Source organism: Drosophila obscura, unplaced genomic scaffold, assembly GCF_018151105.1.
Source record: "Drosophila obscura isolate BZ-5 IFL unplaced genomic scaffold, ASM1815110v1 contig_189, whole genome shotgun sequence".
NCBI lineage: Eukaryota > Metazoa > Arthropoda > Insecta > Diptera > Drosophilidae > Drosophila > Drosophila obscura.
The window spans coordinates 307,617-319,223 of record NW_024542777.1 but is presented as its reverse complement, the minus strand read 5'-3'; the positions used below and the strand labels follow the sequence as shown (position 1 = coordinate 319,223).

At 44.9% G+C, this 11,607-nt stretch overlaps 5 protein-coding genes across 6 annotated transcripts; 3 read left to right on the top strand and 2 right to left on the bottom strand.

Annotated features, from left to right (window-relative positions):
• The first annotated feature begins 417 nt into the window (after window positions 1-417).
• On the top strand, window positions 418-2,540 carry LOC111076615 (probable Ufm1-specific protease 2). Its single transcript, XM_022370471.2, has 2 exons — window positions 418-536; window positions 598-2,540. The coding sequence occupies exons 1-2, from the start codon at window positions 498-500 to the stop codon at window positions 2,383-2,385; spliced, it is 1,827 nt and encodes a 608-aa protein (XP_022226163.1). The 5' UTR covers window positions 418-497; the 3' UTR covers window positions 2,386-2,540.
• LOC111076616 (general transcription factor IIH subunit 4) lies at window positions 2,524-4,218 on the bottom strand. Its single transcript, XM_022370472.2, has 2 exons — window positions 3,884-4,218; window positions 2,524-3,829 (listed from the first exon to the last, which is right to left on the bottom strand). The coding sequence occupies exons 1-2, from the start codon at window positions 4,165-4,167 to the stop codon at window positions 2,632-2,634; spliced, it is 1,482 nt and encodes a 493-aa protein (XP_022226164.1). The 5' UTR covers window positions 4,168-4,218; the 3' UTR covers window positions 2,524-2,631.
• A 55-nt stretch (window positions 4,219-4,273) lies between these two features.
• LOC111076614 (U3 small nucleolar RNA-associated protein 14 homolog A) lies at window positions 4,274-6,701 on the top strand. Its single transcript, XM_022370469.2, has 2 exons — window positions 4,274-4,747; window positions 4,802-6,701. Exons 1-2 carry the CDS (start codon window positions 4,343-4,345, stop codon window positions 6,617-6,619), a joined length of 2,223 nt encoding a protein of 740 aa, XP_022226161.2. The 5' UTR covers window positions 4,274-4,342; the 3' UTR covers window positions 6,620-6,701.
• A 48-nt stretch (window positions 6,702-6,749) lies between these two features.
• Window positions 6,750-8,353, top strand: LOC111076617 (probable aminoacyl tRNA synthase complex-interacting multifunctional protein 2). 2 transcript variants are annotated; one of them, XM_022370473.2, is made up of 5 exons: window positions 6,750-6,947; window positions 7,063-7,185; window positions 7,390-7,542; window positions 7,612-7,840; window positions 7,898-8,353. In XM_022370473.2, exons 1-5 carry the CDS (start codon window positions 6,828-6,830, stop codon window positions 8,272-8,274), a joined length of 1,002 nt encoding a protein of 333 aa, XP_022226165.2. In that variant the 5' UTR covers window positions 6,750-6,827; the 3' UTR covers window positions 8,275-8,353. The 2 variants fall into 2 exon arrangements, with proteins under 2 accessions (XP_022226165.2, XP_022226166.2); XM_022370474.2 differs by lacking the exon at window positions 7,063-7,185.
• Window positions 8,354-8,975: 622 nt separating this feature from the next.
• On the bottom strand, window positions 8,976-10,547 carry LOC111076618 (ubiquitin-conjugating enzyme E2 R2). Its single transcript, XM_022370475.2, has 3 exons — window positions 10,493-10,547; window positions 9,529-10,090; window positions 8,976-9,473 (listed from the first exon to the last, which is right to left on the bottom strand). The coding sequence occupies exons 2-3, from the start codon at window positions 10,060-10,062 to the stop codon at window positions 9,249-9,251; spliced, it is 759 nt and encodes a 252-aa protein (XP_022226167.1). The 5' UTR covers window positions 10,063-10,090; window positions 10,493-10,547; the 3' UTR covers window positions 8,976-9,248.
• Between the last annotated feature and the right edge of the window lie 1,060 nt (window positions 10,548-11,607).

Here is an 11,607-nt window from a genome sequence, read left to right as displayed (position 1 = left end):
ATCAGCCCTCAAAACAAAACGAAAAACCAATTCAAGCGGCCAACAATTGTAGAGCCCACACACAAGCACAGTATGTGTGAATACATGGCACACACACGTTTACGTAAACTGAAATATCGAACAAAGTCGGTTTCGGCAGCTAAAAATTATTCTATGCATACAATCATATATTTTGGAGTGTACACGTACACAACACATGCATGCTTGCTGCCAGTCGGCTAGTGTGCCGTCATGAGCCGATCGCGGCCATTCCCAGAGCCGAACGCGGCCATTCCCAAAGCCCAAGATCTGGGAACGTTCGCTGCAAGCTCAGCTGCGCCCCTTTCGTTGTATGAACTGGCACATCTATATACTGTATGGTTAGTGGCGGCTCTGATAGAATTTGAAATTTTTGCAACACTTCACCGCAGTTTGACATTTTCTCACACTAGAGTTGCCCAGTTGCCAGCTGTGCAACTGCAACTTTTCATTTTAATTGTATTTTCAAAGTGTGGAATATGCTGCCCAAACTTAAAATCTCGGCCTTCCTACTTAAGGTAAGCTTTAAACACATTATATGAAGGTAATTGCTTGTTAACACTTGTGCATGTGTTGCAGCGGCTGGAACGCGTGAAGCAACAATGCAGTGGCTGTTTATACGGAGTTTTCTATGGTGACGGCACATTACTTCTACTCAGTTTCAACCTGTCCAATGTGGGGCAGCTGAACTATGAGCAAATCCAACACAGATTCCCAGCCGAACTGGATCTCTGCGGCCTGGTGAAGTTCGGCGACTGCACGGATGCCGAAGCGCATCTGAATGAGGTCATCAAATCGGTGGACATCACAGACAATCCCATATTGTTGAAATGTGAGCTGGGCACCTTGGTGGGAATGCGTGCCTCCTTTTTTGTGCACGGCAAGTTGGAAGAGGTTCCCTACGATGTGATGGAGAGTGAGCAGCTCTACAATGACTTTTGTTTTACGCGTTTGCAATGTGGATTTTACTTGCAAACGGCTGCCACGCTTGAGTGTGTGGCAAAGGAGATGCACGTATTGCGAAAGCGTGTAGCTGACGGCAACCTGGTGTTCAATGTGCCACACACAAACATTTACATCAACAGCTGCGGACCATTGGACAAGAAACTTAGAGGTGAATCCCTGATACACGATCTCGTCCAAGCCATTCCCATCCCAAGTGGCAAGGAGAATGTAGTCGCTGATAAGAAAAAGACCAAGTCATCGGCTCAGACTCAGTTGGCCAAACACTTTGGAGCCACTGGATGTGAATACGACCTAATCAACATTGACGTGATGCGTATTCAAACTCGTGATCCCCTGGCTCGGGATTCTCCGTCACATCCTGCTCTAAGCATTGCCGTTACCACAGAGGAGCAAACCAAAGCTCAGGTCCCATTGGAAATAGAGGCCATGGCTATACTTTGTAAGAACACAAAGCTGCAGCGACTGTACGATGTGCTCATCGAGAGCATTTGCCGCGCCCTCAGACTGTTCGAGCAAAGCCTGAACGATCATTTGGCAGAGTCGGAGGGTGGAAGGCTTGCGGTTCCTAGGAGCCACCACTTCTATCCGCAGGAATTTGGACACTTTTTGAGCTGCGCCTATCTGGAGGGGCTGGCCGATGATGAGCCGAGCATGCAAGAGAGGCGCAAGCGACTCCATCGTCAGTTTTCTTTGCCTGTTACACGTCCGTATTTCAGAAGAGCAAACCAGTGCCACTTTCTGGGTGAGGTTGAAGATGCTCCGTGGACTCCACTTCTAAACACACATGTAGGTGTCAGGCCCAGTGCTGTCAACGATGGAAAGGAGTACCTAGTCAACGGCAATTATCATTACTATCACTATCTGCAACAGCAGGTGCAGGATAAGGGCTGGGGCTGTGCCTATCGATCTCTCCAGACCATCTGCTCGTGGTTCGTGCTACAGGGCTATTCTAATGCACTCATTCCAACTCATTTGGAAGTACAGGAGTACCTGCACAAAATAAAAGACAAGCCGTATTCCTTCGTGGGCTCTTCCCAGTGGATTGGCTCAACGGAGATCAGCATGTGCCTGCAGGGATTCCTTAAAGTAGACTCAAAAATTCTACATGTGGCTTCTGGAGCGGAGCTACCCACAATCGCATCCGAGCTGGCCATGCACTTCCAAACCCAAGGCACACCGGTAATGATTGGCGGCGGTGTTCTTGCCCACACCATCATCGGGGTCGATTATTGTGTACAATCAGGCGAAGTCAAGTTCCTAATTCTCGATCCCCACTACACGGGTCCCGATGACCTGGCAACTATACAGATCAAGGGATGGTGCGGCTGGAAGGGCATGGACTTCTGGTCCAAAGGCAGCTACTACAATCTGTGCATGCCGCAGAGACCGATTTTGTACTGAATTCCAGAGATCGAAGCTTTTCCATTTGCATTTAAGCATGATCTTTGGCCTAAATTTTCATTGGTTTCATGTGTTTGTATATGAGTTTGTGTACATCAGCTGAAGTAGAGTTCTTCTTTTATACATGTAAACCATTATACGTATATAGTATCTTAGATGTGTATCGCTTTTATTTCTCACACTTATTGCAATATATTAAACCATTAGCTTAGAAATTATTTTGCTCAAAACTGGTATTGTGAGCTGCTAACCGCCACCCTTGGAATACTTCCTCCAATAGCGCTTGACATCGTCGTGGCCATGTTTCTGCACCACCATTGTGCGTGTGCGTTCATTTTGCCAAACCAAGACATGAATCGATTGCGCATAGTCGCGCAGAGTGACGAAATCGTTTTGGGATAGAAACTGATTGTAGACCACCCCCTCCGTATATGTGAACCGGTTGCGCTCCATCTCCCAGAGTTTGATTTGATCAACAACAGTGGGCGGGAGACAGGACTTTGATTGGATGGCCGACTCCACTAGTTTCATGTTTGGGTGTGCGTACTGCTGTAGATAGGAGACAATCTGTTCTGCGGTAATGCCTCCTCGCAATGCCTGACGCACAGAGTCGCGGGTCAGCACGCCGACGACCAAGTTGGGAAAGCGATACAGCAGCTCGGTAAAGAGGCCCAAGACCGCCACTTGGAGAGGAGAATCCGTGTAGGCATAGACTCGATAGTTTGTCTCTACCACAATGTAGCCACTGTCCTGCATGGCCTCCTCGTCGGACACTGTCATTGTGGTAGCCGCTTCCTTGCTGGTTACGTTCAGGGCAAGACGTGTGGGATAAAACCGGCCCTCCTTCCGTTTGCGTTGGAAAACCAAACCAAACTCGCGCAGATGCTGCAGAAAGGTCAACATCTGGTTGTTCATGCCCTCTGAGCTGTAATCTCGACCGAGGGTGGAGAAACTGAGCTGGAACAGCATGGAAAGACACTCTGGCAGAGATATTCCCCGCTCTTCGCATGTATCCAAATACTGGAGCATAAAATGCCAGACCTGTGCGCGTGTGTCCAGCAGCAAAAATTGAAATCCTTGGCGGGTGATTGTAATGCCGTCTCGTTCGTCGCGCTTCATGAGGTTAGCATGCAGTAGAATCCTCACAGCATCCGGACTGATAGCTTCTGCATCGGTGCCATTACGATTTCCAGTGCCCACCATGTAATGAAGCACACAGCGCCATCGAGACATGGCATAGGAGTCCAGGAAGGCTATGTCACGTGGCTTCGAGTCTTTCTCCAGCGTATTGGTCATTGGCCATGGCTTGCCGCCGCCCAAGAGAACCTGGCGAACGCTTTTCTTAAAAGTGGGGGACAGCTCCCATGCAGACAGGCCGCCTGGTATGGCTGTCACACGCCAAACATTCAGAGCCGTGAGGCAGCTGGTGGCCTCCGTTTGCTCCCTGCAAGTGAATTAAATTATTGGCTGGCGTATCGGCAATCATGCTCCATCTTACTTGGCAAATCGTTGTGCCCCCCAAGAGGTGACCACAGCCTGTGGCACGGGCTGATCCACGAATAAAATACGTATAATGAACTGTCTGGCTAGTTCGGGCAGCTCCCGGAAGACGGCTAGGCATATCGGAGGGTAATTGTATAGTTTCTCCAGCGTCTCGGGGGTCTGGCGAGTGCGAAGATACTCTTGGAAGTCCTTGCACTCGAGATTGGCCGGCCCCTGCACAAGGGGCACGACACTACTGCAGCTGCTGGTACTATATCTCCCGGATTTTGTGTCGGCCATGAAGCAATAAAATTATAAACAAAACATAATAATTCATCTTCGCATCGATAGCCGGGCTCGTACGATAGTTTCTCCAACTCGATATTTTTTATAGTAAGTCAGCTGTTGTTTTCTGACCTCGTGGTACGTACAATAATTTTTGTTACATTTTAAGCACAGTGTGGCTAAAAACAATATGGGTGACGACGAGGAACACTACAACCCAAAGGCTCACAAGAAGCTCCTTATGGCCATTGGCAGCTTGGGAGGCGTCCAGCACATACAAAAATCAACGCGAGACGAGCGCCAGACGCGTCAGGATGAGTTTCAGCTGGTTAAAAGCGTGAAGGCAGTGGAGTCGGAGCACAATCCCAGAGCCGTTGGTCTGAATGATCTGGTGCAGATACTGCGTACCTCGTCCAAGCACATTCAAACTGGCAAGAAGCTCAAGAATATCCAGAGCACCAAGAAAGTGTTGGAGAAGCCGCTTGAAAAGCCAGCAGCGGATCGAATTAGGCGCACCATTGGCTATGAGGGAGTGAATAAGAAGCTCGGTCGATGGGATGCTGTGGTGGCCCAACAGCGTTCGGCAGAGACCCAGGTAACGAGCAATCCATGGTAAAATGTCGAGAATACAAAAATTGAATAATTTCAGATCTTTCCGTTACCCTCGGAAACAATTTATGTTAACACAGCGGCCCATGCCAAGCCACTGAAGACGAGCATTCAGTCTGACTTGGCTAAGGAGCTGGAAGCCAGCAAGCTCAAACTCCACGAGCTGCGCAAAGCACAAATTGGCGACACAGCAGATGAGAAGGTCTTGGCCCAACAGGAGCGAGAGCTACTACAGAAAAAGCTCACTCGCGACGAGCTCTTTGCCCGTCGCAGGGAATTGGCCTATCTGAAAATGCGTGAATCCCAGAAATCGGCAAAGGCGCGCATGCAGAACAAAATCAAATCGAAAAAATTTCATAAACTGCAGAAACGTCAAAAGATACTCGAGCAGATGAAGGAGTTCGAACTCCTGCAAAAGACAAATCCAGAGGCAGCGCTGGAAAAGCTGAATGCCCTGGAAAAGATTCGCGTCCAAGAGCGGGCCAGCTTGCGACACAAGAACACCGGCACATGGGCCAAGAATTTACAGGTGCGAGCTAAATACGATAAGGATGTGCGTAAGGATCTCGCCGAGCAGCTGGCCGTCAGCCGACAGTTAACTCAGAAAAAACAAGAATCGGACAGCGAAACTGAAATAAACATTAAGCCAGACACCCATGAGGAGGAGGAGGGGAAAGAATATGATCCCTTTAACCCGTGGACAAAGCGGAAAGTACCCGGAAAAGCTCCAACACAAAAGGATCCCAATTGGCGCAAATATTGGACAGAGCGCAATCAAAACACGAAGTTGTTGGAAGAGCATCGTAAGGACTTTGAAGATGTGGAACACGTTATAGAAGAGAAATCGAAATCGGAATCCAAACCGAAAACATCGAACAAAAAGGTCAAAAAGTCGAAAGTTTCTTTTGAGAACGGTTGGGAAGTGGAGAAAGTCGATCCTGAGACTAATGTAATAGGCGAAAGCAAAATCATTGACGATATATTTGAAGCACACGAAGATAAGCTAAGGGCAAAGCTGACGAAAAAGCTAGAAAACCTGCAGCAGCAAGCTGATCGACTTAAAGAAGCTCCTGCTAAAAGCAAGAAGGTGAAAAAAAAGAAGGATAGCTTGAAAAACCTCAAGGCTTTGGCCATTAAAGTGATTAAACAACGTGTTGAAATTGATGAGCCTTTAAACCATGCTGATGAGTCCCAGCAACAAGTGGACGCCGCCAATCCGGAGAGTGTTCCTGAAGTCGCAGTGGATTCAGCTGTAGACACCATTGACCTCACTAAGGTAACAACTTTAGTGTGGACGCAGAAGGAGCGTAGTTCAGGTGCACTCAATGACGCGTTGACCATTAGTCAGGCCTTCGAAGACGATGACATCATAGCTGACTTTAACAGGGACAAGAACAAGGACTCTGAACTAAAAAACACCGAGCTCCAGCTGGCTATGCCTGGATGGGGTTCCTGGGCTGGTGCTGGGATATCTCAGGAGGTCATGGAAAGGCGCAATAAACGACTCTTGCTCAGATTGGCTGCTCCAGAAAAGCGTCGCGATGACAACAAGGATAATCTCTTTATTAATGAGACAAGTACCAAGCAGGCACGGCAGCACATGGTTTCCACCGTACCATTTCCTTTCAGATCCTTGGCCGACTACGAGGCCAGCATTCGGGCGCCCATTGGCAGGAACTTTGTCCCAGAGACGGCCTTCCGAATGCTGACACGTCCCGCTGTCATTACACGTAAGGGCCAGGTTATTGAGCCAATGGATGAGAGTGAACTGGTTAAGCCGGATAGGCGTCTCAGGCATATTGTTGATAAGAGAATAAAACGCCTGCCCAAGGTGGCGCCAAACGCCCAGAAAGCTTAAAATTAAATTTGAAAATAAACGGAAGACGTAAATATATATTTTGTTTGTTGTAATAAAGATATCGTAATAAATATCTTGAACAAGATCCATATCGGTGGCTATCGATGTTTTTATTTGCTGATTATGTTTTCTCCCATCTCTAAAACAAGAACATTAAATAGATTTTAAAATATTCTGTTTTGAAATTGAAAAGTTTGTTATTGGTGAAATGTACGAACTGAAAACATTATTGCCGCAATTCGACATCAAGCTGCCCACCTGCATGTACGAAATTAAGAACGTTAGCCTATCGGCTGACCATGCAACTTCCACAACATCAGGCGGCTGCGTAAGTCAATTGCCAATCAGAATTTTGGCAGAATATTTTCGACGATTTATATTAAAATGGTTTACGAAAGAATGTCTACATCGCCCTTCCTTCCATTCCAAAATTTGTTTATTAGAAGGGTCAACTCAGGCTTTTCCACAGCGATTCGGAGTTCAGCAGCAGCATCACTTCAAGAAAATCAGTCACATGTGCTCTTGATTTGGAAATTTTAGGCCAACAAATACAACATCTACTAAAGGTTAAAACAACAACTACAACTACTAAACTCCGATTTTCTATTTATAATGATTACCAGCTAACCAAAAACAAAACAAAGAATATGGTACCACAGCGTTTTGTGTTGCTTGTTGTTTTCTTGTGTTCCAAATGGCAGCATTACCTTGGCTACGGTCTCGACCCCGACTCCCATATTTAAATGTTATATTCTCCCTCTCCGTTGCAGGATGATACGGTATCGGTAGCAATGCGCCAAGAGAAAGTTATCCAGCAACTGCAAGGGCTTAAGACGCAGTTGGGTAAAATTCGAGCTGGTCTGGGCGTTTGCGGCAAGACGGTGCAACACCCAACCGCCGATCAGAATGGTGGACTAAAAGAGGTTGGTGGCAGTTTAAGGTTGTCCAGACTAAAACCCAATATGTACACCATACATGCAATCTCCACACAGGTGCCACTCCAAGACATTGTAATCAATGGACATCCCAACTTCATACCCTACGCTCTGCTGGCATTGAAGAATGCCTGGAGGGATCTGTACACGGTGAATGTGAAGACCTTCACACATTCGACAATGTCGGATATTGGACCGGCAGCTCGTGAATTTGAGGCGAAGCTAGCCAATATATCAGCTAACAATGGTCTACCCAATATCAATGTCACTCTAATTTGGAAAAACTGTAAGCGAAATGATTACGGATGCGCATAGTCCACTAAACTTGGGTGTCTTTCGACAGGCGAGCACACGGAGATGATCAGCTCACCCACCATGTATGTGCCCATTTATGGCGAAGTGAATGTCATTCGGTACTTGGGCCGCGTGGGACCCGTCGAATATCGTTATGAGGGATCTCCGCTCTGCAATGAGATCGATCTCGTCCTCGACATTTGCTATCAGCTATTGCGCTGCAGCACCCACAAAGCTCAAGTAGCCATGGTGAGGCTACTGGACAAGCGTCTGCAGCAGCAGCAATATTTCGGTGGCTCCAAGATTTCTGTAGCTGATATCGGCGTCTATAGCTCGCTGATACGTATTCCTACCATTACCGACAAGGATCTGACCCCGGCGCTTCTGGCATGGCGGAAACAGGCTAATCGAGTTACACAAATATAAATTATCAAATCGACAAAGCGAATAAATAAATAACCTTAATTCTTGATGCTTTAAAAGACGATCCCATTTTCTTTTTAGATATTTTATTTGGCTTATTTATCTTTGTTGCAATTCTGTTTTTGTTTACGCAATGTGGTTTTTTTTCTCTTGTTCCTGATCCTGTTAATTATTTAACTGACTGCAAATTTTTCACTTACAAATGGCTTAACTGGTACATTGCATTTTTGCTTTTATGAAATCCGTTGATTGTTCAATATATGTCGCGTTCTATGTATATATATTTGTGATTTAGTAGCTTGACGCGCTCTGTATGTAGGATGATGCCTCGCCATGACGGTTATTGCAGTTTGCTCATGAAAATTTAGGTAGTATTTCACAATATACATACATACATATGCGTATGTATATACATATATAGTATCTTGTTTAATCATAATCAGTTTTTGGTTGAGTTATGTAAATGTTCTGTTTGCCGTGGGTTTGTCAATACATTTATAAAAAGAAATCGGAAAGGCCTCTGAACTCCATAATGACTGGAAATTGAGTTGACCCATTAAACTAGTAGCTTATACAAATCTTAGGTTTAGTATGTCATTGATCAAATTGATATACTTCCGAATTGAGTAGCTAAAACTATTCTGGTGCCGTTTTTCTTGACTTCCGTACCCTCCAAAAAATATAAAATCAAGGTAAATCAATTCGTTATTCGTTTAAACTATGTAATGTAAATCATTATTTTCATTTTCTGTTTGATTTCTTCTTTTTTGTTAGTTTTTAAACTTCTATAATTAGCGTTAATCATAGTAATAATGTTGGAGAAATGAAGAGGCGGTGTCGCGTCGCCTAGGGCAGGAGTGAAAGAAAGAAAAAACTATGCGATCTAGCGATGCATGGCTGCATTATGTGGTCTCGCCCTTGCCGCTATCATCGGAAGATTGCATCATCTGCGCGGCCAGAAAGTTCTAGAAAGTAGTCTAGTCACTGTCTAAGTCTAAGTCCTCATCGAAATCCTCGGTCTCTAGATCAAAATCATCATCGTAGAAGTTCGCATCCAAGGCAGATTCTGCTGTGGGCTTGCGTGCTGGCTTAAGGCAATAGTCCTCAAGAGTCATCGGTACCACAATGCCCTCTCGCTTGGCCTCAGCATTGGCGGCCAATGCCTGTTTGCGTATGATGTTTGGATACTCATTGTCCTTGCCCTATAAATAATTGAATGTTATTATTGATTCAGTCTGGGAATCGTGCTTCACTAACCTGCGAGTCCCGCCATCGGCGGTACATAACCGATGCATCCACATTGGCCGGTGAGAATGTGTTGGGCTCGTTGAGAAGTGATATTACCGACAGGAGAATGGTCCTCACATTCTGTGTGGGATTCCAGCGCTCGCAAGGCAGCTCACCGCTCTGCGGATCATCTACCGGCGGATGAAGTATGGATATGCATAGATCGCCATTCTCGTAGACATTTGGATGCCACACTTTGGTGAGAAAGCGTATTGTTGGTGGCGAGTATGGATAGTCAGGCGGAAACTTCATGTGGGCCTTAAAATAGCCGCCCTGGTAGAGTGTATCCGGTGGCCCGAATATGGCGACTTCCCATTCAAATAGATTATCATCGTTAATCAGCTTTACGCGAAATCCTTCGACCGGCTCCTCCTGCAATGACTTGTACTCCATGGCCAAAGCGCGCACCGCCGAGCTACTGGGCGTCGTTGTGTTGGAGGAGGATCCAGAGCCGGCCATCATCGTCGACGAGGCATGTTGCGATGTGGAGGCAGCGGTGGTCATTTGTTCGCCTAGCAATTATCGCCGCGCTCTATTAAGACAAAACATGTCAATATTAACGCGTATGGTCAGTAGTACATGAAAATGTCCAGACATACATATATGCAGATCAATGACTGTATGTACATATGTATATATTTTAATGAGCAGGGTCAATATCTACTTCTCTCTGGGACAATGACAACGAATTCAAGGTGAGCACGTCACAAACGTTTAAACATAAAAGATGAGTGTTTTATTATACCGTTGTTGTTGCTTTGTTCTTAAAACTCTAAAATTATGCTATAACTCGGTCCGAAATCAATTAAGGCGAAAGCAGAACAAAAATTCACCTGAAAATGGTTATTTTCGCCTTTGACAACAAAAAATTAAAGCAACAATTTAGGGGAAAAACTACTTGCGAATATCAAATGACTACTATTTATGTACTTACTTGTAGGTATATTTTGTTTTGTGTATGCGTGTTAAAATATTATTGTTATTTTGACTTGCAACAATTCACTTTGCAAAACAAAAACCAGGGTGGCATTATCTGTCAGGGCTGCGCAGGCGACACTTTCAGGGCCGGGTCGTAAAACAGCACCTTTATTTATTGTGTACTGCCCTGGGCTGCACTTAAAAATATCCTATCCTGATCATTTTTGATAATTCAGCATCAGATTTTGATGAATGGATCGTAAAAATAGTACGATCCTTTTTGGATTGGCTTTGGCTTATTTCGATAGCTGACATATTGATTCAAATAAAATAAATAAGTAAAGCCAAATAAATAAAAAAAAATAATTGTAAATATAATGTTATATAAATTTTTTGGTTTTATGAAGAACTGTTCAAATCTTCGAAGCCAATGTCGATAGGTTCTAAGCCGATTGTATTAACGACCTCGCAATAATACGGGATGCACAAGAATTCAAAACATGATGGATGAGAGCCATCACTGATCGCTGATCAAGTTGTCCTGGTGAATAATGGCCAATCATTTGGGACGGTCGACGAAAAAATTTAACGCGTCCGAAGCAGATATATTTTATTTGTGGGCGCTGTATAGCTGGAGGACAACAGTACACACTGCAATATCGGATAAATGCGATTCTGCGAGACAGATATGCAATCAACATGGTTTTTATCTCCTTTTAAATGATTAAAATGAGTACCGGGTATAAAATTAATAAATAATAATATCCATATAATCTGTACTCATTCGACAATTAGATTTAATTTGGCTTGCACTTGTGTCCTTGAATTTTTAATGTGTGTGCCTTTTGGACGACGAAGATAGAATATTTCTATGTTCCGATCGATATAGGAAAATACCATCGGTTGCTTTTCTAGTATGTATCGACTTGCCTTTGTTCCGAACTGAGTACCGTTCTGCGAAACGCCTGATACGAAATTTTCGGTCAACCAAAAAACAGGGATGATTTATGTCGCTGATTTCGGTGGACGGAAAATTGAGCGCGTCTGAGTACTAGGCTTTCCGTACAGAGCCTAGAAAACAGCTTGTTCCCGAAAAAATTTCTTATCGGTTTCATACGAATATCAACCTGA

Excerpts from the sequence above, each read along its gene's own strand:
- LOC111076615 (XM_022370471.2), top strand. The coding sequence starts at position 498 with ATGCTGCCCAAACTTAAAATCTCGGCCTTCCTACTTAAG. Across the intron at positions 537-597 it reads TCTCGGCCTTCCTACTTAAG|CGGCTGGAACGCGTGAAGCA; the intron begins GTAAGCTTTAAA and ends CATGTGTTGCAG.
- LOC111076616 (XM_022370472.2), bottom strand. The coding sequence starts at position 4,167 with ATGGCCGACACAAAATCCGGGAGATATAGTACCAGCAGCTGCAGTAGT. Across the intron at positions 3,830-3,883 it reads GGGGCACAACGATTTGCCAA|GGAGCAAACGGAGGCCACCA; the intron begins GTAAGATGGAGC and ends ATTCACTTGCAG.
- LOC111076614 (XM_022370469.2), top strand. The coding sequence starts at position 4,343 with ATGGGTGACGACGAGGAACACTACAACCCAAAGGCTCACAAGAAGCTC. Across the intron at positions 4,748-4,801 it reads AGCGTTCGGCAGAGACCCAG|ATCTTTCCGTTACCCTCGGA; the intron begins GTAACGAGCAAT and ends GAATAATTTCAG.
- LOC111076617 (XM_022370473.2), top strand. The coding sequence starts at position 6,828 with ATGTACGAACTGAAAACATTATTGCCGCAATTCGACATCAAGCTGCCC. Across the intron at positions 7,186-7,389 it reads AAATACAACATCTACTAAAG|GATGATACGGTATCGGTAGC; the intron begins GTTAAAACAACA and ends TCTCCGTTGCAG. Across the intron at positions 7,543-7,611 it reads AGAATGGTGGACTAAAAGAG|GTGCCACTCCAAGACATTGT; the intron begins GTTGGTGGCAGT and ends ATCTCCACACAG.
- LOC111076618 (XM_022370475.2), bottom strand. The coding sequence starts at position 10,062 with ATGACCACCGCTGCCTCCACATCGCAACATGCCTCGTCGACGATGATG. Across the intron at positions 9,474-9,528 it reads GCCGATGGCGGGACTCGCAG|GGCAAGGACAATGAGTATCC; the intron begins GTTAGTGAAGCA and ends AATTATTTATAG.